General features: G+C 41.6%; 1 protein-coding gene across 4 annotated transcripts in view; it reads left to right on the top strand.

Annotated features, from left to right (window-relative positions):
- EEFSEC (eukaryotic elongation factor, selenocysteine-tRNA specific) overlaps positions 1-26,628 on the top strand; it is a 223,087-nt gene that overhangs the window by 144,482 nt on the left and 51,977 nt on the right. Inside the window, exons 7-8 of one of the 4 annotated variants that reach the window (XR_012159786.2) lie at positions 18,505-18,690; positions 24,081-24,166. The exons of 1 other annotated variant lie outside the window; for it this stretch is intronic. Coding sequence is in view for 2 of the 3 variants with exons in the window: in XM_073351380.2 (XP_073207481.1) it covers positions 24,081-24,265 (185 nt within the window). In the remaining variant the exon portion in view is untranslated. Of the gene's footprint in view, positions 1-7,193; positions 7,256-18,504; positions 18,691-24,080; positions 25,517-26,628 lie in introns of those variants that run through there. 2 more of the 4 variants (XM_073351384.2, XM_073351380.2) reach the window with 2 other exon arrangements.

The following is a 26,628-nucleotide window of genomic DNA, read 5'->3' on the forward strand; positions in this document are numbered from 1 at the left end:
TACTTCATTGAAGGTAATAGAGTTACTCCAGTTTTACATTAGTATAATGAGTACAGAATCTGGCTCACTGTTGAGTGTAAATGCAGTGTTCCCACTTCCTGCTAACCCTCGACAGAAACTGATGGAATCACCTGCACACTGCTTTCAGCCCAGTGGCCTCCCTGAAGTGTGAGGACTCAGTGTTATCTTCTTGTCTGGGTACCACCCAAAAAGCATCATGACCATCTCTTTTCCTCACCATTAGGCCAGCATCATCTTTGTTCTTCAGAGAAGGCTTAAAAGTGCTGTTCCCCATACTACCACTGGGTAGCATTGAAACTGCTTGTTGGCTGATACTATGCTAGAAATGCTTCCTCCAGCTATTGTATTGGGCGTTGCAATTATTACATTACCACCAAGCCACATAATTCTGTTTTGTGGATTACTCTGATGCCCCCATTCCAAAGCTCTACCATTTGTTTTCAGCTTTCAGAAAAGGCATAAACACTATCCTGTGTTTTTTGTTTTTTTTAAAGTGTTGCAACTCGAGAGTTCAGATTGGAAGTTAATGCAAAAGTAAAACATTTCCTCTGGGAAACTCTTGCACTTAGCTAGGACTTTTGGGTTTAAAATATACAATGGCTATGACTGATAACTTCACTTTGTATCTCTGAGACTTTCGAAGGAGTGGGACTCTCATATTTTGGCATCAGTCAAATAGTCTGGTCTTCATAGATTTGCCTTCTGTAATGTCTTTGTGCAGAATGTTCCCCCAGGGCATTGAGTTGTGTTTCAACTCCCATTTTCAGTAGCTAATGTATGGGCTGTTCTGTTAACTTTTCTACACCATTATATCTGTGCAACATCTACATATGTTGTTTGATTTGCCTTGTGTTCTTAGTGTTTCCCCCCTTTCTTGTTATATTTGAAACCCCTAAATAATCATGCATTTCTGTGCAACTGAAGTGGCACAAATTTACCAATGACAGAATGTGCTTGTTTCATTTACACATTTTTCTTTTTCCAGTCACAATGAGATTTGAGTCCTAGTTCCCTTTCTCCATTATTCATCACCCTCTGTTTATACATTATATGTGCTGTGTGTTTTTACTACAACACTATTTATACTTACTGCATGTTACAAATTATTAAAAGTTCAATGTTAGTTAGAACCTTCAGTGTTACAAATGGAAAGCTTTTGTAATCAAACTGCTTCAGATTCCAAAATAACACAATTGTTATACAAGTCAAAGAAAGAAAGAACAAATTAATTGGAAATTGGTTCGTCCTTTGCTTACTTTCCAAGACCTGAATTCATGATACTAGGCTTCCTCTCCAAGAGCTTAAGATATCACTAATGCCTTAAAGCAGTACAAGAAAATGGTTTGCTGGGAGTGTTGATGGTAACATCAACACTTTTATAAAGGAGTTGCAAGATCTGACTCTTTCGTCAGGTCTGTGACTGCTAACTTTCTCACTCATGCTGTAAGTAAAACTACTGTTCTCTGAGCCTCTGAGATTCTGTGATCCCTACCTAGTGCTCCCTGAACCATGCCCTACTTAATACCTTACATCACCCAGCCTCACTGCATGTACAGTGCTACATTAATTAGCTGTTATATATAGAGTACTTGCATTTGCATCTCTCTGCATCTGTCAAAGGTGCTCAGATACTGTGCATGTTGTAAATAACTTGATAGATTGATAGATCTGTTGCTAATTCATACATCATTATGGTATATTTAAAGTAGACATGGATATGATGCTAGTCTAGTCAGTTACAGAAGTTGTGCTGGCATGCTTTCCAGGAAATATGCTATTTCCAAATATGTGGTATTGTAATTAGCAGCATATGCTGACTATTATGGGTTTTCTTTTGAAAAAAGTAACTGCAAATAAATGCAGACTCTAGTGACTTACTGAACTCTAAAATGCAACCTTTTCTTGGCTGGCTGTATGTTGAATGCCTACACAATGCGTGGTATGTGCCTGATGTATATTGGATAATATATATACACACAGCATTAGTAAATATACAAAGTGTCCTGCATGTACATATGCACACACAGTGTATCTTGTGGCTGCCCATCCTCAGCTTGTGTGGTATGATATATACACTCGTGTGCACTCCCACACACTAAACCCTTGCAGGTCAAAAAGTGAGGATAAACTTTTGAACCCAGCTGTTTCCAAATTAAGTGCATGTGCAGGGACCACCAGTGCTGGGGTTACCATACTCCAGAAAAGTGCAGACATTGACACCCACATATTGTACTGCAGAAGACTTCTTGTTCTTCCTTTAGTTCTTGAGGGATGGTGCTTTGAAAATATTCTGTCCCCTTTGTCCTTTCTTTGCCATCAGAAAGGACAGGCGGCAGTTCAGTGACCTCCCTTCGTTATGGAAATGGGACTGATACAGTAATCAGGATGCTACATATGGAGCTTTTTAAATTACTGCTCTTCAGTCTTTTGTTAGCCTTCATTATTCTTGAAGTTTTTTTCTCAACTCGTAAAAATGGCATTTTTAATATGCAGAATTAAAAAAGGCAATATGAAGAATACCGGTTTTTGTCAATAAGCTTTTACCTTTTAAACCAGTTATCTGAGTTTCTGCTCTAGGTATTTTAATTGAAGATTAACTACTGTTAAAGAGTATACAAATTTAGGTAGTATATATTTGGAATATTAAAATAGGACTCATTAAAAGGTGGGAATTTTGCTGTCTGACCATTATAATTTTAGATTTCAGAGCACAAACTAACCTTCATTAAAAGTCAGCAAAGCTGACCTATAGGTTCTTCTAATGTTAAGGGGGTTTTTTGTACTGATGAAATTAACAGAAAGAATACTTTGTGATTCACAAGTTCAGCATGAATCTTACAAGTATTTCTCATATGAGATCTGTTGCCTGTTTTGTAAAACATATGCAGTGGTTCAAAGAATAGTTGCTCTAAACATAAAACTCACATTTGCTACATGCCTCTTGCTTGAGTTACTCATTACAGAAACGATTTTAGATATTTATTATGTGCCAAATACGGTAATTAAAAGACCCATTCATTGCTGTCTATGAACTGATTTGTATTTTTACACCCATTGAAGAAGTCAAATTATCGTATTTATTGTGTTGGGAGATGGGGACCAATTTTTTTTTTTTTTTTGAGGCAAGGAATTGAAGGCAGTCTTTTTTCATTTCCCCCTCTCCCTTTGGTAGTTAAACTAACCTCTCGCTTGCCTTCTTCATTTCCCACAGCTCAGCCCCACCCTTACACACATTCTTTCCTCAAGAAAATGTTCTCAGACAATATTGTTTAGGCCTGTTTCTCCAGATCTTTTCAGCTTATAGGCAAGGGAGTGTATTTTGTGGTTTCCATATCTTGTAATGATCCAAGCACTCATTGCTATTCTTAGCGTCATGTTTTTCTAGAAATACAATTTTAACAATGTAGATTTTAATAAAATAATTGAAAGTAGTCTGTCTGGGACCAATAGCTTTGCAGAATTCCACTCACCCAAAGTGACAAATATATATTTTTTTAATGAACAAAAATTTATGTATATTTTCTCATCTTCATTGTGGTATGGAGCATTGTGTGCGTCTTGTTCCTTCATGATAATCTTGGACGGCTAAAATAGGGTTCTTTTCATGATTTAGATAAACTAAGGCTGAGACCTTCCATGATGATGGGTTGTGAGTATAAGTTACCCCTGGAATTTTTTGTTAAAGTCTCAGAGTCCACCATTTTCTCTGGCTTTATGGCTACTCAAGTCACCTGCCACTTTTCTGCTTAGGAGAGATGATTGCCGCTCTACTTTAGAGTCATTTCCTCTTCACCAGCTGCAGGAGTCACTGATGAGTGCCATGAAGCAGTACCTTCTCCCAGGGTCTAAGTGCACTCCTGCAATCTCTTGCCGTTTAGGGAAGAAGAAGCTGGGGGGCAACAGTTGAATTCAGGTGCCTTTCCATGGCAGTGACTGTTGATGTTCTGCCATATTGCTCCACCAATGCAACTAAACTTTGGCTCTCTCACCTCTTGTTGCCAAATGTCAGCTAAGGAAGATTTTTTGGGCTGGGATTGGATGTATTCCACTGGATTAAAGGTTGTTTCAAAAAGAATATCAAGAATATACAGGAGTATCATAATTAATTACTATAGCAATTTTGGAAGGGATAGTAAAACCTCATGCTTCAGGGCTTAAGCGAATCTCCAGTCATCAAGATCAGACCTAATGTGAGGGGTAGATTATTTCACATCTGTCTAACACAGGGTTCTTACACCTTCCTTTCAAAACATTTGGTACTGGCCACTGCGAGCGCCAGTATACAAGAGTAGATGAACCCCAGGTCTGATCAAGTATAGCAGTTCCTTTGTTGTTACATCTGCCGGGGGAAAGCTCTTATCACTTGGGGCTGTGTCAGTAGCCACTCTCCTCAGTTTCACTTTCCCCTACAGAAGAGTGGATGGAGGGAGAGTGGACCTCAAATGCACAAAACTCCCAGGGTTCTGCTATAAAATCAGCAACAGATGTTGGAATTGTAAGTCACTCCTTGGTTGAGTTGGGAGGCAGAGGAGCCTGCATTGAGTATCCTTGATCAGCCCTGCTCTCAACAATAAGTGGAGACATCAGGACAACTAAGCCAAACTGGGGGTGAGGGAATTAAAACCCTATGGCAGGGATCTAAATAGTGAACACAGCCACAAGCTGATATTTGAAGGGACGTTGTGTTTTTTATTGGAAGTGTTTTAGGTGATTTTATGGAGTATAAAGGTGACTGAAGCGCTATCATTCAGTGAATGAGAGAAGCCAAAAAAGAATGCGAACATTGCTTAAGCCAGGAAACTTTGCTTTTCCCCTTCATTTCCTTCCCTTTCTCAGAGGTCTCATATCCTGGCAAAACTTAACCAAAAATATGTGGGAACAGGTGTGCACCATTCCTTTCTTGGGCCAGTTGAAGGGAAATGCTTATAAGTGATGTAACTCCTCTCTCAACCTCTGCCACTGTGAACACATTCCCTCTGCAGCATTCCCAATGAAAGATAAATGACCAAGTAGGAAGATATTTGTTACTTTGCTGAGGTGTCTAATTCTGTTGCAATGGAAACTGTTTTCATCCTGTTGATGATTCTCCTCTCCCGAAAGTGCAAGACCCCAGTTTTTTTCACTGAATTAAGAACAGGTTTCTAGATTTTGTTTGGAACTTTCTTTCCTTTCCAAAAGGTAGAAACTCAGCCGCTGCCAAATAGTTTCCCTACACTTAATGGCACTTAATGGCAGGGGCTAATTGTCAGATGAGGTGTGTGTGGTGTCAGGTATGACTGACGGATAGGTTGGGCGTTTCTGGGTGAAATATTGGACTGTATTCATCTGTTGACTTTTTCAATAGGCTAAGGTGCCACAAACATTGAAGTGCTAGCACAAGATAAATGTTAGAGAATTATCCAGCAAGAAAATAAATCTTAAGACATTGGAACCCTTGCTCTTGAAGTGGATCATACTAGGACCCAAACTTAAATAAACAAAGATTTAGATGGTTTGAGTGAGAGCCATACAAGATGCTGCCCTTGTGGTTTTGGTAATGAGACTAATTTATTTTTAACGTGTTTGTATATTTTGGCTGGTCATGTTACATCCCCCATAATCTAATTTTCTCTTTCCTTCAGTGCTACCTTCAGCTGAGCTCACTCAAAATACCAGTCTAATTTGTGTCTTTTGCAATGCCATTCTGACTGGGCTTGTTGTTTGGAACTGCCCAGAGACACTCTCAATACAAGTGAGGTTCAGAAGGTCACTGGTTCATTCATTAGAACTTGATGGTACCAGCATGCCAGTGCATTAGCCTTTACATTGTTCCTCTAATTAACAAATGGAGGTCTAAATCCACAGGCCTCCCATTCAGGGAACTTTCTTTGACATCAATTATGGAAATCTTGCAGGACTGGGTTCTTTATTGTGCATAGACCTCTCATACCAGGCACCATAATGCTAGAATAATTTTGAATAGTTTTGAATAGTTTACAGTCAGTTAGTGCTCCCAAATTATGCACACCACAGACCTTGTGTTTCTTAAAGTATTTTGGAACTTGGAAACTTCAGGAAGTGAAAGATGCTTTGGGACCAATGCTTAGTGGAAGTTATCCTTGGAGAACATGACCAATCTTCTGCAAATGCAGTATCAGATAAAGGAGATAGTACTGTATTCTCTGATGTTGTACTCGACTAATTGTAGAACCATCAGTGCCTCCAGGAGCCAGGAACAATGTGGTAAGGGAAGGAAGCACAACCTTTAGTGTTTCTGTCTCTTGAGATTTTATCAAGAGTTTCACAATATAAGGTGATTTTTCCTTAAAGCCCCAACTATTGGAGTCATGTTACTCTGTGAGAATCTCACCTTTGATTAAAAGAGAGAGAGAGAGAGAGAGAGAGAGAGAATAGGAAACGTCTACCCTGAGGTGAAGAAAAGATTGAAAAAGTGAACTCTGGGGCTCCAAAATGCAGAAGACAAAAAGAACCCAACGTTTTTTATTTCTTTTAAGTCTCGTGATTTTTGGACATTTGAAATTGGCAATACTGAACCAGCATTGTGGGAAAGGTTTTCAAATAATCAAGGGGCCAATTTTGCAGATTCCCATTGTCTTTTGTAGATTCTTTCTTATTATAATATTGATTTGAACTTATATTTGCTGGGTACACAAAGAGAATTAAGCAAGAATGAAGAAAGGATTCTTGGATAGTTGGTGAGTGCTGGAAGGGTGAAGCAGAGTGGCTGACTTTTCGAAAATACAATGCAGGAAAATTAGCTATTGAAAAATACCACACAGCCATGGTAAAATCTGTGGACCATCATGATACCTGTGGATTTCTGGGTTTTAAATTATCTGAGATGCAAATAGAGCAAATTCCTTGATCTTTAATGACTTATTGAATCAGTTTCCTTGAATGGGTTTTTTAAACAAAATGCCTTTAATAAAAATTCATGCAGCACTGATACTTATAGGCCCAAACTTTTGTAATTGCATGCGACCAGTTAAGATTTTTAACGAGTTGATTACATGCACACTTACTATGATTGTGCATGCAAATTATGTGCTTACTCAATAATGAAAATTTGGACAGATATGTACTGTAGGCTTCATTGGTTCAAAACTGATTGATTGTTGTGCTTGAACATCTTTTTGCTTTAATAGTGCACTCTCTTTCTCTCTCCTCTCTAGTGTCTCCTGAAAAAACAGAGATTAGAATTGCCAGACAAATATGGAGCAGACAGGATACCAGGGTAGGGAGCTGGCCTGTGGCACCTTCTCTGACTGAAAAGCTATTTTGTGCCTTCTCATAAACACTCACTCTGACTTCAGTAGTACCATTCAGGGAAGGCTGTAAATTTTGGTGCAATGGACCACATGTAGCCTTGGGCCATGAGTTTGATGCTACTGTACTTGCATGTGTCTGATTCAGTTTAGGAAGGGGTGATGTGTCATTTCACTCCAGACAGTACACAGATTGCATGGCACAATCCCACTTTATTGGATTAAGGTCAGTATTGTTTAACTTTAAAATTGCAAAAACATACAGTGTACAGATTTTTAAATCTACCCAGTCTTGTTTTCATTACTGTGACCAGTTGACTGCTGTAGCAGCTCAGTGAGCTTTTTCACAAGCACTCAATAAGTGGGGGAAGCTTTGTCATAAGGTTTTAATTTTAGCTTTCCTGGAAGCTAAAATAAAAGTGTAACTCACGCAAGGGAGGTGAGCTATCAGTGAATGTTCACAGAAAATAACAAATCCATACTCCTTTTCAAACATACTTCTTTCAGAGGGATTTCTAGGGTGATTTGATGTACTTCAGGGGTAGGGAGTATTTGGAAGTTTGTCTCTCCTACTGTATTTCTAATGCACCAAATCAGTGTAGTGCAATATCTGGGTATTGTTTTGACTTATAATAGGACAATACCATGAAATGTTTGCTTGCTTGCTTGTTTTGGGGGGTTTCTTTGTGGAGTGGGAGCAATGAATAGGCTGGTATGTGTATGTGTGTGTATTTTTATTTTATATATATATTTGTAGTTCTCAATAAATACTGAAAAAACTAAGTGCAAACCAGTAGACAGATTGTGGAAAAAGAGCTAAATTGAGATTATGGCAACCTAATGGTTTCTTGCTAGGAACATATGGACTATGATGGATTGCTGCTGTAAAGATTTTTTTAAAAAATTATTGCGGCCCTGTGGGGTAAGACTAACAACATGGGGCAAATAATCGGTGTTGTAGGCTAAGAAATTTTAGAATGTTTCTTTAACTATGATTGGAAAATATACAGTACATGCAAGAACAAACCCATTGAGTCTTGTCCTTTGGGTGGCCTGTTTTAGTACCATGTTTATTACCTTATCTTTGCTTTTCTCATAAACCTGGTCTGCCATCTGACTGAGATCCACCTGTGAATGACAACTCAGTCTGGGAAACTTTACCCAGGCAGCCGCAAAACTGTTGCGTGTGTTGGCATTTTGAGGCATTATTAAGAAGTCCACCAATTAAATGTGCATTGTTAGTTTTGGCCCTCTGTAAAAGATAGAAATAGATGGAAATATATTGTGGAAGCTTAAACTTTAAAAGCCATTTTAGGAAATAAGACTACGAATAATAGTAATGTGGGGGGGGGGGGCCGAGGGCGAGGGAGGTATGGCAAACATTCAGATTTACTCTGTGTAAAACAAAAATGCAGATTTCCACAGTCCTTTTTTTATAGAAAGTGATAGAGAAGGACTTTATAGGATATTAAAAGACTGAAAACTTTATAGTAACAAAACATTCTGTAATAGTTTTCTCCATTAGAACCCCTTCCCCCCGCACAACCATTTTCTTTTCCTTGTAATAATTAGTTTGAACTTTCATCTAGTTCTATGGATCAAGTCATTTTCATACAACTTTCAGGATTTTTGTGTGTATGCTTTAAATCTTTCTTCTAAATATTTTTTGGAACAAAAAAAGCCGTGAATACATTATAATTTCAATTTTCATGGTGTGTGAAAGATTTCTATACTAGGTCTTTATTGTTTTTGAAGAATTCATCACCCTAGTTAAGAAGCTTAATATAAATTAAAGAAGGTATTAAGGAACATTAAGACATCAAAATGTGGAGCGTTCTTTTCCTTTCGATTGCTCCAAATGCAAACAAGTTGAATAAAATGCAATCAAAGGGCCTGTTTAGAGAACATTGAGTGGCTTTCAGCTGTGCTGTGGAGAACCTCTGGTAAGAGCATAATTCAAATAAAAAGGCCTTTCTTTCCTCTTCCTAATTCTCTTTGTTGTGGTGACAACAGAATACAAACCTGATAAAAATTTAATCACCTTATCTTTTTAAAGCAAATTGCATTTTTGTTTACACACAATATACATAACATAAAAAAGAAAAAGCTGCTACCCTATCCTCCTCCCCTTACTAATAGCATTAAAGGCCTTTGCCTACAAGTTTTTTTAAAAATAACTGTTTTAGTCTTTTTTCTGAAGTCCCATTGTTCAGGATTGCTTTAAAAAGGCAGCCCATGGGAAGATGAATATCGCCCAACTTAGACTCTGGGCCAGCACTAAGTAACAGATGCCCGGTATAAGTCAGTTGAGTTAGGTCAGCTTAACTGGCTTCTGTGGTGCCTACTCCACATCAAGAGTTGCAAGCAAGATGGGAGGATTATGGGTCCACAGATCTAGCACTTGGATTTGAAGCGGCTTTGTAATGAATTGCCTTTGGTTCTATGTCAGATCTGCTAACCAGAACTTTTTCTGCCTCTTATGCATTTCTGAAAGGCTGGTGTAAGATTGTGTATTTGTACTTTTTTGCTTTTCATTAGGCTTCCCTGATGAAATTTTAGCCCCTTGTGTTGAATTCAAACCAGATTTCCTGTTGTACTGCTGCTCATCCTAGTGCAGAGCAGAGATACTGATTTCTTTATGGTATTGGGGTTGACCTTATGTCAACTGAGGCATCTGTTGGCCCATACCAGTGTGTGCTTTAGCTTCAAAACACCGGCATAGGAGATAAAGATGGTCCCAACTCAGTGCAACCAGGGATTTAGAATTATGAACTCTCACAGATAAAGTCCCCATTCACTGGGTTGGAATTATACTGTATCCCTTAATCAGCACAGAAATTTGAGTTATGCTATTCAGAACATGGGAGGCAACTGCTTCCCTACAGATATGAGAGTTTAAACATTACGGACCCTACTATAGTGAAACCTGGGCAAGAATCCATCCTTATTAAGTAAACCTCCTGTTTTAAGAGACTGTCCCAAATATCCCTGTCCGTACTGAATTCAGTTTGCCTACACACTCATAAGAAAGTAGATTTTAGTTTATGCAAGACAGGCTCTTAGATATGGTTTGAGGTCCAGTGACAAAGATGTGCCTATCCCAGGGCTAGGAATAGTAGTGGGACTTAAGGGACAAGAAAGAGGACGTTGACAGAGCTGCGTGCACAGAATAGAACTGGGGGAGTGTTGCCAGTCAGGATTGAAGTGTATTGGGAAAGTTGGAATTGTGTGATAAGCTGGCCCTCCTGCCTAAACTGTGCTTGGTGTTCTGGCCAGAAGTTGCTCTTCCTTGTATTCATAAGAACAGTTCAACCAGAAAGAACGTTTTCTGGCTCTTGTTCACTTTTCATTTTCTTGAACGAAGATAAGTAATGGGATTGTGACAATATGGGAGGTAGAACTTGTGCAGGGGGTGGGGATGGGGTTGGGGTGAAGGGGAGACTTTTAGCTCCATGACTGATGCATGGTCCTTAAGTAGCATGGATTTTTCAAGTTTCAAAACCAGTTCCAGTACCAGAGCCATCACAAGAGTGCACAAAATCTGTTAAATTGCAGAAAGACTATGCTGAATAGTTAAGCAAACAGCAAAGTTCAAGTTGTGGCTCATTGTCATTGTTTTACTATCAATATTTATCTTGCTAATTAAATCCTTTTGGCTAGAGCTATATGAGACCGCAGTGATCTTTGATTAAAGGAAACCAACACAAGGTCAGCCTTACTTTAGCAGGAGTGCTCTGATCACCAGGCAGGTCTATGGAGAGCGGGAACAAATGCACATTAGCGGTTGAAATAATAGTGACCAATTGCTTCTGAAAAATAATTCTTTTAAAATACTGTGTTCCCAGGCTGGCTGTTTTGAATAACTTGGGATGTTTCCCAGTATGATGGTGAAGCTAGAGCTGGTCAGCCAATAATTTCTCTGCTGCCAAACTCTGTCAAGAGTCCCTGTAGACATCAAGCTGCAGCTTCACCCTTCAAATTAATAGTATTGTCCTTGTTGGGTTTTTTTATTTTATTTTATTTTATTCCAGTAATGCTCAACATATGCAAACATTCAAGATAGATGGCTCTTGCTCTGAGGAGCTTACAGTACAAGAATAGACAAGTAAATAGTGCACAGTCAATGGGCCAGGCATAAACCACCATAAACTCTCTTCTTTGCCTCTCCATGTTCCCAAAAGTTAACCTGGCCTAATTCTGGAACAAGAGGATCCAAGCTCTGTCCCACTATCAACAAATAGGCACAGTGTGCGGCACATGGACAGTTGTGAAGTAAGAGATGGCCATGGACTTTTTAGTGTATAAAAAACATGACCATGTTTTGTACTCTAAAAGTGTGTGCTAACCTGTATGACTGTCTGAGAAATACAGAAGAGCTCTGACTTGTTGCTTCAGACCAGGGGTCTGGGCTGGAGAAGAGGCTGGGTGGGCGCTGAGGATAAGGCTGTCCTTTGGAATATCATTTTGGCAGCCACAGATGGCCTTGTAGAGAGCGTTTAGATTGTCTCACTGGCTGTGGATAACATGTGGCTTGTTCAAGTGGTTTATGTAGGGTTTAAGGAGCAAAATTACAATGCACAATGGAGTGGATAAATGGAAAAATCTGTCCCATCTCAGTGCTTCGGGCAGCAGAGACTCCACGTGCTTACACGGGTCACCAGAATGTAAACATCCTTCCAGACAAATCACATTTTGATGCTGGATCTTGGCATTTATATTATATTTTGATGATCGGCATCATGATGATGCTACACTGATTTTGGAAGTTTGAGTTGCACACTTCGACCATTCTGCATGTTCAGCTTGCTGGCTATGGGGTGGACCAGTAAACCTGTGGATGAGTGGCACACTGAATGCACACTTGATACACTCTGCTTGATCTAGGTGGTAAATTAAGGACTCTGTTGGGGGGGAAAGGGGGAAGAGAAGCCAGAAATCATAGAGGTATTAGTAAATATTGTAAATGTTTCTGGTCTGGGGCTTGCAGTACTAGGGCCTGAGCTCCATTTATCAGTATGAATCAAAATGCTGACTTTATGCAGAGGGGATGCTGAGCTAATTAAAGAAATAGTCCTACTTTGTACAATTGATCCCATAAAACTCTTCCTGACCTTGAGAAGACCCCCAGCAAGCTGTGGGAACCTTCAAATTGTCCCCTCTGAACTTTTTTGTGTTGTCATTTAAATATAGTAACTGCTTTTTAATTAAAAAAGAAAAATTAGATGGCATTTCAAATTGTGTCCATGGTGCCTTAGGGACCTATTACAGTACAAATTACTCTATACTATTTAGTGAGGCCTTGTTACCACTGTGTGAACCACGAGTTACCTCTGTAGGGGTGTAGGACAAGAAGGGCCCTTCTTTGAAAGTCTGGTTCTGAACATAAAAGTGACGCCAGCAATTGGAAGCAATTTGTGGAATTGTTTGATTATATTAATTATGGCACCAGCAAACAGTGCTTGGGAAACAGTTTTGTTTTCTTGAATTCTTTCTTGATTGCTAGCAGTGAAAGCCAAGATACAGAATGTGCCTTTAAGGACCGCCGGAGAGTGCAGTTCAAGCCATTGTGTAGAATTGGCACCGTGCATGAAAGGGTTGTGTCCAGCTTTATGTGAGAGTTTTCCAAATACAGCTTTGGCCTGAACTTCACCTATGTCATTCTCCAGAATTAAAACAGCTTCTTTCTTCCTCACCAAGAAAGAGCAGCTCTTTCCTAATAATCAGAAGACCATAATGAAATCCACTTGATAATTCCAGTTCCAGTATAACAACTCTTATAATAATGCCTTTCATTCCAGAAGCCTGCACACAAGCGCTCAGTTCACTCACCACTGAAATGCAGCATGCTCAGGGGTGGAACACAACAGCTGTTCAGCAGTGCCTAGCAAAACTATATAGTAGTTGGGGACATGTCGTGATACTGTATCTAGTTGGAACTACAGGAGTAATTTAGCTGCTGTAGGCAGAATATAATTACCCAAGTCATGATTTGGTGAGGACAATGGGGCAACCTATTCTTGTGAAAAGTGCTGTGAGATTTTTCATCACCACAGGCAGTTAGGACCTTGGTTTTATGTTTCTAAAAGACAGGTCCTGCCTAGCAGCATATAGACCCTACTACTATGTTGTGGCATTCATTCAATATTGATTCCAAGGGAAGATTGCCACTCACTAAATTACCAGGATGCCTTTCTGCAGCTCCTGTGCTTTCCTTGGAGGTCTCCCATCCAGGGACTTTTCTTGCCCTATCTTGTTTAGTTTGTGAGATCTATGGGGCCACAGCACAAGGTGATATTGGCAGATCTGCTCAACAGAAAAAGCTGTCTCTCATCCTCCTGAATCTCTTCACAAGTGATGCTGTGAATTCCAGAAGGGAGTCACATAATGCGTTTGCAGATGCCAGCAACAAATCAAGGATAGGCTCTAGCACCGATAAATGCACCTGCACCAGAGTAAGTACTACCCATCTTCCAGTAACAGCCAGTCATGATGCAGATGCACTAGTATTAAGCCACTAGTGTAGACAGGGCTCTGGCTTAGAGCAGGCTTCTATGACATGGTGTTAAAAATGCCTGAGGCATATCTACAGTATCGCTTGTGCAGTTGCAGCATTGGTCGTAGTTCCGATAATATGGTAACTGATTTTTCTAAAGTAGACAATTCTAACGTGTGCAGGTATTTGATTAGATTTAAAATTCCCACGAAACATAAATGTAAAAGTTTGCCCATGTCTCTTTGGTTCAAATTTCACACTATTCAACCCCACCCAGTAATAGAGCCTGCTGGCTGTCCACCTTGTTGCACGTTAGTCCGGAGGCAGCTATGTTCCAGTTCCAGCAGAGATTAGTGATACTGAAATATTTATGGGTCCCCAGTAACTGTACTAGGTAGTATGCAGTATATAAAGCATGTTGGGATCTTTAAGTATGAAAAGAGCTATTGAAATTTGTGATATCAGGTCTAGGTGTCATTGAAATTGTCATTGCAGTAAAGAATGGAACAGTTACTTGATGCAGGGAGCACCCAGGCCTCTTTCAGGGAGGTGGGTTTGAAGTTCAGCCATATACATTTTCCTCTCTTTTGGCTGGGTTAGAAGGCATGCCCCATATGTATATCATTCCTCCTGTTCACAATATTGTGATTAGTCAGTGCCTTGGCTGTTACTCCCTTCTCTGGCTAGGCACAAAGGAGTTATTCCATTGTTTTACTTCTTTCCGCAAAGTATGTAGCATTAAGCCTTTTACAGTTTTCCAGGCACTCAGCATTTTATTAGTCTTCGAAAGGAGACGAGCCATTCCTGGAGGTAAAGGAGACCTCTGAGATTGGAGTAGGAATGAGGAGGCAGAGGAAACCTGGAAAAGAAGGAGGGAAAGCTGGAGCAGGGAATGAGGTAGAGAGAAATGGCCAGGTGGAAAGAGAAAAGGAAGCAGAGGAGAGCTGGAGGGGGAAGAGCTTCTCAACCTTTTTTCATTTGTGGACCCCTAAAAATTTCAATTGGACGTGCAGACCCCTTTGGAAGTCTTAGACCACAGGTTGAGAACCACCGGGTTAGACTTCAGGGGAAATAGCCAAGTCCATTTTAGGAGACCTTTTCAGGGTCAGAGAAAATGGTGAGTAGCGGAAGACAGCAAAACAAAAGGACAGAAAACACGGGAGAACAATAGACTATGTAGATAGGAGGAATGGAGTAATGAAAGGGATAAAGGATTATTTGAAGGTGTGGACTGGGATCCACAAGAACAAGAAGAAGCAAGGCTTCTTCGAGTGCCTGCTCATGTCCATTCCATATTGGGAGTGTGTGCTCCCCACATTCACCAGTGCTGGAAGTTTTTCCCTTAGTGGTATCTGTAGGGGACCGGCTCTGGTGCCGTCTAGAGTGATGTGCGCATGTCACGGTATAAGGGGCGCTGCTGGCTCCCCCCACCCTCAGTTCATTGTTGCCACCAGTGACGGTGCTGGAGCATCTGCTGCTTCGGCTAGCCTTTTTTTGCTTTGTTCAGTATTTTGAACTTTTCTTGTAAAACAGTTGTTCATAGTTAAGTTTCCCTTAGTATGTTAGAGTGTTTTTACTTGGTTGGTCCCAAACGGGACTTAGCCTAGGGATGGGGCATGACCCGGTCCCAAGGCTTTAAGCCATATGGTCGCTGCAAGAAACCAATGCCCATTAGCGATCCGCATAATAGTTGTTTAAGGTGTCTTGGCGAGTCGCATATAAGCGACAAATGCCATATTTGCAAGTCTGTCAAACCTCGGACTAAGAAAGAGAGGGACTTCCGTCTCAAGGTGGTCCTAAGGAGTTGGTGCTAACTTCGGCACCGGACCAGTCAAGGTCTGAATCTGTCCCGAGCACTGCAGCATCGGTGTGCAGCACCCCACCAGCGCCAATCCCCCTCCCTGGCACCTGCCAAGGGTCTAAAGAAGATGGGGAGAGGAAGATCTCCTACATCCTGCAAGGGGAAGGAGAGGGCAAGAGGGAAGCCAAGGCCCCAGGAGGACATCTCAATACCTCCTTCTAGGAGTCAGGCACCAGCTCTGGTCGAGTGGTCCAGCCCACCCCAACCCATACTTGCCACGCCGGACAGTGATGGGAGCCTTTGCCAGCTAGAGGTCCCGTCAACACCCCAGGCCTTGCAAGCAGTTCAGGATATCCTGGTGCTACCAGTGCCGCCCACACCTGCTGTGGCAGTACCCCGGTCTAGGGGCAAACCCTCCTTGAGTCCTTTCTGTAGGTCCCCATCTCAGCAGCACTGCTCCCTATCATGGGGGACGTCCCGCCAGCACTTATCCACATGGAGCTACCAGTCCTCGAAGGCAGAGAGGCAGACTTGGCGAAGCCCTCGCTGGTCTCTGGACTTGGGGCACCACCCGCAGGGCTCGAGGCATGCCACGCCGGTGACCTAGTACAGGCCTGCAGAGTTCCACCCTTCCTAGCATTAACAGCACCAGACCTGGCCCAGTGCTTCACCCATGGCTTGTCACCAGTCATAGGCCCGGGACAGTCTGTCTCAGGAGTGGAATCATTGGTCCACAGCTCCTCGGTATGTGTCACTGATCTCCTAGATCGGAGAGAAAGTCTTCCTGGAAACTGACCCACTCCAGCTCCCGCTCCACATCCCGGTACCAGTCGAGCAGCATGAGGTGTGGATCATTGGAACACCGTTGCTGAATGCCGCCAGTTTCTGAGGATCCGCAGAAGGGACTCATTCTGAGTGGAGAGCTCCCCATCCAGGCACAGCAATTGGCACTGCAGTGACCGGGATCGCCGATCTACTCACTCATGGTCACCTGAGAGCAACCACTTGGCCTTGAGCTCTGGCACTGGACAGGAGTCGTAGCTGGCTGGCCAAAACCTGGCACCGGCAGTACCCTCAGTGTCGGCAGTACCGCCATCTAACCCATGGCCCCAGGGCCACTGGCCAGCTGCCTTATACCCATGGAGCTTTACTCAGCCTTCTCAAGGGCTCAGGTCAGTGGTGGGGGCCTCAAACAAGCCATTGGCCTCAGTATCCTCCCCAGCCCCCAGAGCAACCTACCTGGCCAAGTGGATGAGGTTCTCCCACTGGGTGTCTGAGTATAGCATCTCTCCGTCACACTCCTCCTTACAATCTATCTTAGATTACCTGCTTCATTTTAAGAACCAAGGGCTGGCCCTCTCTTCCATCAGGGTGCACCTTGCAGCCATCTCCACTTTCCACCCACCGATCCAAGGTCAGACAGTGTTTTCACATGACATGTTGAGCAGATTCCTGAGAGGCCTTGGGAGGCTTTTCCCACTGGTCCGGGCTTCTGTCCCATAGTGGGACCTTAACTTGGTTCTTTCTTGGCTTATGGGCCTGCCCTTTGAGCCTGTGGGCTCCTGCTCCCTTTCCCACCTGTATGGAAGGTTGCTTTCTTTGTGGCGATAACATTGGCGAGATGAGTGTTGGAGATTAAAGCCCTGACATCGGAGTCACCGTATACCGTGTTCTGCAAGGTCAAAGTTCAACTGCGACCCTATCTGGCCTTTCTGCCGGAAGTGATGTCTTCCTTCCATGTCAACCAGGACATCTTCCTCCCAGTGTTTTGTCCCAAGCTGCACACCACTAGCAAGGAAAGGAGGCTGCATGCCTTGGATGTCAGACGTGCCCTGGCGTTTTACCTGGAGTGTACCAAGCCCTTCTGCAGCTCGACCCAGCTCTTCATCATGACAGCAGACAAGATGAAGGGCCTTCCGGTGTCCTCAAAGAGGATTTCCAACTGGATCACCTCCTGCGTCCAGACCTGTTACGAGCTGGCACAGGTCCCACTGCCGCCGAACGTAAAGGCCCATTTGACCAGAGCCCAGGCATCCTCGGCAGCCTTCTTGGTGCACGTTCCTATCCAGGACATTTGCAGATCCGTGACGTGGTCTTCGGTTCACATGTTCATGGCACATTATGCCATCACTCAGGAGGCCAAAGATGATGCTGGGTTCGGCAGAGCTGTGTTGCAATCTACACATCCATGAGCTCCTACCCACCTTCGTTGTTTCTGCTTGGGAGTCACCTAATATGGAATGGACATGAGCAAGCACTCGAAGAAAAGACAGTTACCTGTCCGTAACTGGTGTTCTTCAAGATGTGTTGCCCATGTCCATTCCATGACCCACCCTCCTTCCCCACTGTCGGAGTTTCTGGAAGAAGGAACTGAGGGTGCGGGGAGCCGGTGGTGCCCCTTATACTGCGGCATGGGCATATGCCACTCAAGAGGGCGCAAGAACCGGTCCCCTATGGATACCACTGAGGGAAAAACTTCCGGCATTGGTGCATGTGGCATGCACACACACCTAATATGGAATAGACATGAGCAACACCTCTCGAACAAAACCAGTTATGGAACAGGTAATTGTCTTTTACAGGTAGTAGGTTAAAAATATACAACAGTGGGGATAGGAGATGGAGGAGTGAATACAATCAAGTGGAAGTGAAGCAATTGATTTGAGTTAGGCAGTGGGTCAAGCTGGAAAGAGGATCTGATGAGGCAGAGGGAGGATCACTTGCATGGAGGAATTGGCATTCATTCCTCACGTATCTTCTCAGCATGTGAGTTCTGGAGGGAGTCTGCCACCTGTTTGACCTGTATTAGCCAGCACCTAAATCATAAATGAACATATGAAGAATCATTCATAAACTTTTGTATGCAGCAGAGGATTACTTTTGTTTTGTTTTTACTTAATGGTATTTCTATTTGAATTTTCCAGCACCTCTTAATTGGTCCACTTGCAGAGCAGTATTGTGGGAAAATGCTCATCTGCTATCCTGGCTACTGGCTAGGAGCAGTGAAGTCATCTCTTCCCTATAGGCCGGATCTAAAGACCATTGAAGATAATGGGAAAAGGTTCATCAATGTGACTGGGCTTTGGATCAGACCCTATTAGAGGGATCAGGTAGGTATTGTGATCGACCCAGGCCAGTTGGGTACAGCAGAGTCGTAGAAGGCAGATATACTGGCCACTGGATAATCAGTTTTCTGTTCCCTGACTGACCAGAGCAGGGGCTTTTCCAGGCTAAGGTGGACACATGACTCCAATTAGCCTGCAAAGAGTCAGTTGAAGCTGTTAGGCTAATGAGAACACCTGACTCCAATTAACCTGCAAAGAGTCAGGTGAGACTGTTAAACTAATGTGAACACCTGACTCTAATTAAGGCCCCTCTGATACTATAAAAGGGCTCAGTCCAGTCAGGCTGAGGAGAGCCAGGGAGCTAGAGGAGAGGAAGTGCAGCTGAAGGGCTGGGTAATGAAGACACCCTCAAGCCACTGGAAAGGGAGCCCTAAGGTAAGGGTTAAGAGAAGAAGGCGTTGAGAGAGAGAGAAGCGGGAGAGCTGTGGGGAAGTGGCCCAGGGAAATGTAGCAACTCTGGCAGTGAAAGATCGGCTGCCAACAGCTGCTGCCATTAGGGTCCTTGGGCTGGAACCCAGAGTAGAGGGCGGGCCTGGGTTTCCCCCAACTCGCCACTACAGAAACACCTTCTGGGAGGGGCAGACAGGCCCCTATCAGGACAGGAGGCTAAACTGTTCTGGAATAAGCCCGTAGGGACAACAGAGACTGTGGGAGTTCTCTCACCAACCTCCTTGCTGGCTTATGATGAAAATGGCTCAGTAGGCTGTGACCCTTGCCTCGAGAGGGAGAAGGGCTATGTAGAGGGTCACAGTGAGCCTCTGAGGCTCGCGTAATCTGCCAGGAAGCACAGGACCCACTGAGACAAGGTCAGAGCTCTGCCACAGTATGAAGAAGAAAATGATCATGCCATGATGAAGCATCAGGGGAACCTTAAACTCCATCTGGCACAGCCTTTGAATTATGGCCAGATCTGACTGGGTAGATACTAAGTATCAGGAATTTGATAGGAGAAGAGGAAAAAGAAATACAAGCCCAGAATTTCGTTGCATGTTATCTGTGTACCAAATTGTGATTAGCACGTTTGTTGAAAACTAGACAAGAATTTTGCCTGTGCAATTGTAAAAATCTGGGTTATAATAATGTTTTATATACTAAAACTAATGTAATGCAAATTAGGGCAAAACCAAATTTTATTTTGAAATATTAAATTGTTCCAAAAAATCTTTATCTTTCTGCTGTATAAAGCCATTCTGAGGCTTTGAAATTAATTTTCCTGGTGGGATTTTTTTCCCCATTTGTTTGCTTGCAAAGTTTCCATTTTCTGGAATTGTGAAATATACAATCTGGGATGAATCCTTTAGTCCTCACTAAAATAGAAGAATCTTATAGTTAGTATGTGAGTCCTGACATAGTATTTACAACAGAATAATAATAGGAGCTATTGTATATTTACATTTCCTTCTCTAACCTAGGTTAGTCTACAGTATAAATACATTTTAAATAAGGTCTGGCTGGGAGAGTTATGTTATAGACTTAGTGATGAAGGCAGGTTGATGGGTGGGAATGAATTCGCTAAGCTTTCAGCTATCTATTATGCCTCTGAGGACTGCCCATTAATAATATTAATATGTAGGTGTTTCCCAGCAATGTGGGCAAGGTGCTTGTTAGAACTTTGAAGCTAAAGTCTTTTTTAACACACAGACCTTTTCAATTTAATCCATTAGCAACTTGGCAAAATAAAGTAATGGTCCAACAGAGGAAGGAAAAAAATCTATTAACGTTTGCTACAAATCCTAGTACAGGCAGCACTTAATTAATGGAACAGATTTCTCACTATGTATTCAAGCTAACATAGTCATTGTTCAGGAGAGATTAGACCCCTAATGTAAGTAAGTTAAACTAGAGTTTCATCTAAAAATATCCGTCATTTCAGCTATTAAAGGGCTGATGTCTTCTTCGGTGACAGATATATTTCCCTTCATTTCCTGGGTTTTGTAAAATGTAAAGTATGCATTGTGTGTAACGCGAGAAATCCACGGAGGTAGATGAAACCTAGATTGTGCCTCTCTGCCTGTCTCCCTCTGCTTGCTCCTTTGTGCTGCTCTGTATCATAGAGCCTCTTCAGCCATAGACCTCCTGGCACCAGAGTGAAAAAAACAGCAACTGCCATTTGTCAGGGTATGATGCCAGCCACCTAATCTGTTTGCAAAATGAGGGCCATGGGATCTGATTAAGTAATTTAGATACCTTGCAAGTTTAATAATACCTGAGCTGCATTTGGCTGGCAGCCCATGATTTCACTTGTAGGAACTGCCACATTCTTCCATCTCTCCTGCTAACTCTTCTTGCACATAATGCCTTGTTTGAATCTGAATGGGTGTGGAGACTACAGAGAAGGTAAAGTTTTGCCTCTCTCTTTCTTTTTTAGTTTTTCTGGATGGATAGGAGAGGAGGTTGCTTAAAAAAAAAAAAAAAGGCCTCCCCCCCCCCCCGTAGTTCTTTACACTTTGTGCGGTTCCATTTTCCTTTTTTCATCATTTTTACTTGAAATCAAAATTTTCAAATGTAGGTGCTTAAATTTAGGCAGTGGCCTGTATGAATGGCCTGACTTTCAAAGGTGCTGAGCACCCCAGGCTCTCAGTGGCTTCTATGGGAGTTATGGGTGCTCTGCTCATTTGGAACTGTGATTGTACTGCACCTTTGAAACTCAAGCCAGTTACCTATTCCTATTGTTTAATGTTAAATATTGTGATTGCACCCAGAGGCCATGATCAGGATTGGGGGCATTATTGTGCTAAACTCTGTTTCAACCAAGAGGAAGGGTTCCTGAGTATGGAATTAGGTAGCTAGCTTCTGACACCCAAGATAGAAAATGTTGGCCACTGTTGTCAAGTTTTAACCTCCCAAATTAAATATTTTTTTAAAGTAAAATGCTTCTTGCACAACCTAGTAATATGACTTGAAATATTTCATGATCTTTTTTAACTAATGCAAATGGGTCTTTCTGAGAAGATTGGGATTTAAACATCTTCCTAATACGGGTAGCAGCAATGTTCCAGCTGCAGCAACATAATACTCATGATGAGACCAAGAAAGGGAAACTGACTAGTAACCGAAGTGAAACTAAACAGCATAGCTTCCTTGTCTAAACTGAGTGAAGTCTGAAAAGTAAATAGGCTCCCTGGGAGAAGTACAGGAAGCCTTGTAAGTTAGGGACATTTGCAATGAGATTGGTCAAAAGAATGGAAATGTACAATAGGGAACAAATCCTGCAAAGGCAGGGAGCTACGCTGGATCAGCTAATAGTTTTTTTCCATCTCTGTTGTTATTGCTGCTGTTTCCAGCATTCAAAATGTGCTAGGTACTTTCCAAATGTAAGAAGATATTTTCTATGAAATGATGAAATTTGCATTTTTAATGATGAAAGGTGGTCATAATGCAAGTAAAAACTTTTTAAAATAGGTTTTATGTGGACAGCACTTGGGTTTGGGTTTTATAAAAATCAGCAACAACAAAAACAATTATACAGTGTAGTATGAGTTTGAGGTCGGGTTTTACTGTATTATCTAACTTTATTAATTGTATCTCACACATGCAAGGATAATTATCATCAAACTTCTCAGCCACTGGGGAGAAACTAACCTAGTCACTTTCACATGAAATAAGTGTTGCTTTTTTTATTCCAATATCTGAAGATAGAAGAAGAAAACTTTTTACTGGTCATTCATGTATATTTTAGGAGGTCTTGTAGAATGTATGAAAAGTTAATGCTCCCTGACATTTGACTTCCCCTACGCTAGGCCATGTATTTTTTAAATTATGTACCTATATAATGTGCTCCTTTTCTCCCATACTCCCACATCCCTTTGTGTTTGGAGAGAGCACCTGACTCTCCTCACTTCCCCACAACTTGGAGCATTTGAGTGGTCTGCATGTTAGAGCACCATGTATCAAGGATTTGGCAGTGTTTTCAGAACCCCAGTTACAGGAATTGAAGGGGGATAGTTGACAGTGTCATGGTTTTGCTGCAGCACCTGCTTATTTCCTATTCTCTTACTGCTGTGATTTCCCCTCACTCTTCCCCGCTTTTGCAGCACATTGTGAATGCCTCTTGGAGCAATTTACTATCAAGAAGAGAAGGTGGCTCTGGTGCTGAGTCCCCACAATTAGCTGTAAATGCCCACTAGATGTGTCTGTAACGGAGCAAATCACATGTGCTTGTAGACCTCCTGTCTCCAGTAAATCATAAGCATCTCAATCTTTTTGTCAGGCCATGATATGAGACTCCGTCTCTGAATTTCAGAATGAGGTGGGAGAAGCTGATTAAGTGTTTGAGATAAGGTTACGTGACACCACAGGTTAAAAACACCTGAACTGAAACTGGCCAAATGCCAGAGAGCTACGTTTTGGAGCATGCAGATAGGTGGCATTGAGTATGCTTCTCAGAGGTTCTCTGTCATCTGCTTTAAGAAAGAAAAGGCTTCAAGACTCCAAGGAGCAGTATCTCCTCTGTCTTGCAGCATTTATTTGGACTTGACTTCTTTGTATCTCTTATCTGAAATGTCACCAATGTGACACATTAAAATAGTAAATAAAACCCCTGCTGTTTAGGTAGAAAAGGGCAGATATTCCTGTTAGAACACAGACGGTTTAAATCATTTTCAAGCATAGTATTTAAACTTCCAGACATGCTCTTCTGCTCCCCCAAATTCTGATCTTCTTAAGGATTGACCATGTAAAAAAAAAAAAAATTGTAACCCGGTTAACATATATGGTGCTTTGGCCAGAAACAACACTGCTTTACTTGTGGTGTATTGAGCAGTGTACTTTTGGCCAGTCTAGGTAATGGACCAAAGGTATTCAAGACCTCTGGTGCCTATGGAGCTATGCTTTTTCAGGATTTTAATTTTTTTGATTTGTCACTTATGTTCTTGGGAGCTGTCTGTATGAATTTTTTTTTGACAAGTTGGTTTTGCATCTCAGAAATAGAGCAAGGTTAAATGTGACTCTCTTTGATTTTTAAAAAATGCTAGGCCACAAATCCACTCACAAGAAAGAAGAGGCTGCTGGAAAGCATCCATGCAGGATAAAGAGGGAAGTCTGCAGAGTTTTAAAGGCCTAGATCAGGCAATTTGATCTGATTTGTTAAAAATCCACCACGGTTTATCCCCTCAGAACTTGGGAAGGAGATGGTTAGGGCTTGCAAAGAACATGGATCTGGGAATGAGGATGCAGGAGACTGTTTTGGATTGTGGGGAATAACTATTCTGAACTGGACTTTTGAATGATTGTCATAATTTTAGTTTTAGCCAATAAATCCTTGAAATGAGGTATGTTGCAATGATGAACTCATATATTCATTGTTTTCAGATGTTCACTTGTAATATTGAAATGCTGCCAGAGTTTTTTGTCATGTATGTTCTTGATTTTTTCAGATGGACTCAAGCCAGATACAAAGGTGCTTCTCACTGTAACCTCCAAGAAGAAATCTAAGGCAGGGAAGGGAGATACAGCCAAAGAGGATGAAAGCAGCAAGGTTGACTCAGCCCAACCTGTTACTATCAACCTTCTCTTTAAAAGATATGTCTTTGATACACAGAAGAAAATGGTTCAATCTTGAGAAGGCGGAAGAGGCCTTCTAGCTGATGTCTGAAGTGTCCTTAAAAGGCTTACACACCAGAATGAATTCAGGTGGAACGTATTTCTTGTCTGAAAACCTTGGACTTCGAAAGATTTTTTATCTCAGTAACATCCGTTAAGGGTGCCTTCTCCCTGGATTGAAGCTGGAAAGTCCTCCTATCCCCATGACTGCGCTTAGCCTCTAAAATCTTTGTTCATTCTGATTTTGCTATTTGAATTTCCCTGCTGTCCCTCTTGGCATGTATCACCTGTCAATTTGTACTATTGTGTTTTACGGTTGATAGAAATGTTTTCGTGGAATGTGTTAAATTTCTTTTAATTTAAGCATTCTGCAGCAAGGTGGAAAATCCAAACCCAGTCGCATTTGGGAAATTTTATGGTAACTAGTAAATGAAATTAACCAGTCTACTGGTTAAATGGAAAAATTAAAATAGATGTTTTAGATTTTCAGATCTAATAATGTGTGATGCTGTCTAAGAGACAGGTATGGAAGTTTTGGAAAAATGATTTATATCTTGACAGTCTGCACTGTTAGAACATCCTCGTACGCACATAATTTCATGGCCTGTATCGTTATGTTTGCTAGTCTGTCAGTTCAGAACTGCTTTTCTACAATATTTCACACAGCTTTTGTGAGTCTGCTAGCTATTTACTTGATTCTTTAGGAAATTGGGAGGCTAAAATATTCTGGGTCCTTGCTAAGAAAATATGCCCTGGAACTGCTTTAATTTTTGTAACCAAAGTGCTTGTTTTGTGAGAATGAAACAGAAAGTTGCCTGTGGAAATAGTGACTGGTTTCATTTCATTAAAATTAAAATAGCAGATTACAGTTATAAGGCCTTTTAAACTAGAGATCTCTAAGGTGCTTTAGAAACTATTAGCTGTTTAGAAGGGCTCTCATAGGTGGTACTTCTGATTTCTTGCCCCAACCTCATAAAAGCTGGGGATAACAGTTCTCCAGTGTCCCTTATTTGTTTCTTGTAGAGCATAAGCCACCCTAACTCTGATACTAACAATGGCTGTACACATTCAGATGCTACACTCTTGAGCAGGGCTTGAACTAAGGTTTTACAATGCCAAAACATTCACCCCTGCCATTTGATCAAAAGGAGTAACTGTATTTGCTGTCAGTAAGTAGTGTGGTTGCTGGGACCAGCCATGAGAATGAGATGGAGCCACATGCACCAAGCAAGTGTATTTCTTTGATGATAAATAAATAACCATAACAGATCATTTGCTCTCTTGTTTTCCAAAGCATTATTAATCAGCCATCCAGTAATGGGAATAGGGGTTGTTGGTTAGCTTGTGCCCTTTCTGCTGGCTTGGTGGCTTTTTTTCAGCAGAGCAAAATATTGTAGGATTTATTTATTTGGTGACAGGGATGAACTGGAGGGAGCAAAAAACTTGATATCCAGAGGACATTTCCCCCTAAACATTCTTGCGGCAGGGCAAATTTGGTGCCTAAACTAGCTTGACACAGTGTCCCTTTAAATCAGATCAGAGGAGGTGCTTTGTGGAATAATCCCAAACAGTTTCTGCTGAGTGAGTGAGTCCCAGCCAAAGCTTTAGCACATCCTTTAAGATGATGGGGTACACTTTCAGTGTGATCCATGAGGAATTAGGCAGGCAACTCCAGTTACGGCTTAATATGACTTGTGCTGCCAGCCCTGCTGGAAAATGTATCCTCCTATAAGGAAAATGTGTCCTCTCTACCACCCTCCTCTCTCATATACACCCCCCAAGACAATCTTCCATAAGAATATTTATTGCATTCTCTTTCTGTTAAGTCATTATCAAATCCTATATTGCATCCTTTACTCAATATTGCACTCCTCTTTAGCACTTAGATACTATGGTGATGCGTATTTTAGAAAACTGTAAAATAGATGACACAGAGGGAATGCCTATGTATTATATCAGCTTAATCTAAGAATTAATGGTATAATTTCAGGGAAACTCAAAAGTGAAGTTTTGATCACTTGCAATTACTAAAGAATTTTTAGTACGTTTAAGAATGTTTTTTTGTTTTGTTTTGTTTAGGAGTGCAGAGGTTTTGGCTCTGGTGTCCTCAACAAATACCGAACTGGGTTATTAACTGCCAATCCTAAAATACCCTTATGAGTTTCAATAAGACATGGTAGTCTGTGTGTGTTATCCTAAACTCTGCTGTGTACTAATGTTGCTGGCCGCTGGGTTCCACACCAGAGGTAGTAGCATTTTGGTGATGGGTAAGTGATTCTTGACTGTACACTTTGTAAAGGACTTTTTGATACTTCTGGATGGAAGTCAGCCAGTCAGTGCAAGGTATGTATTGTTACATAGCATTTTCTGTTTAGCTTTTTG

This window comes from Lepidochelys kempii, chromosome 7 (assembly GCF_965140285.1).
Source record: "Lepidochelys kempii isolate rLepKem1 chromosome 7, rLepKem1.hap1, whole genome shotgun sequence".
Lineage (NCBI taxonomy): Eukaryota > Metazoa > Chordata > Testudines > Cheloniidae > Lepidochelys > Lepidochelys kempii.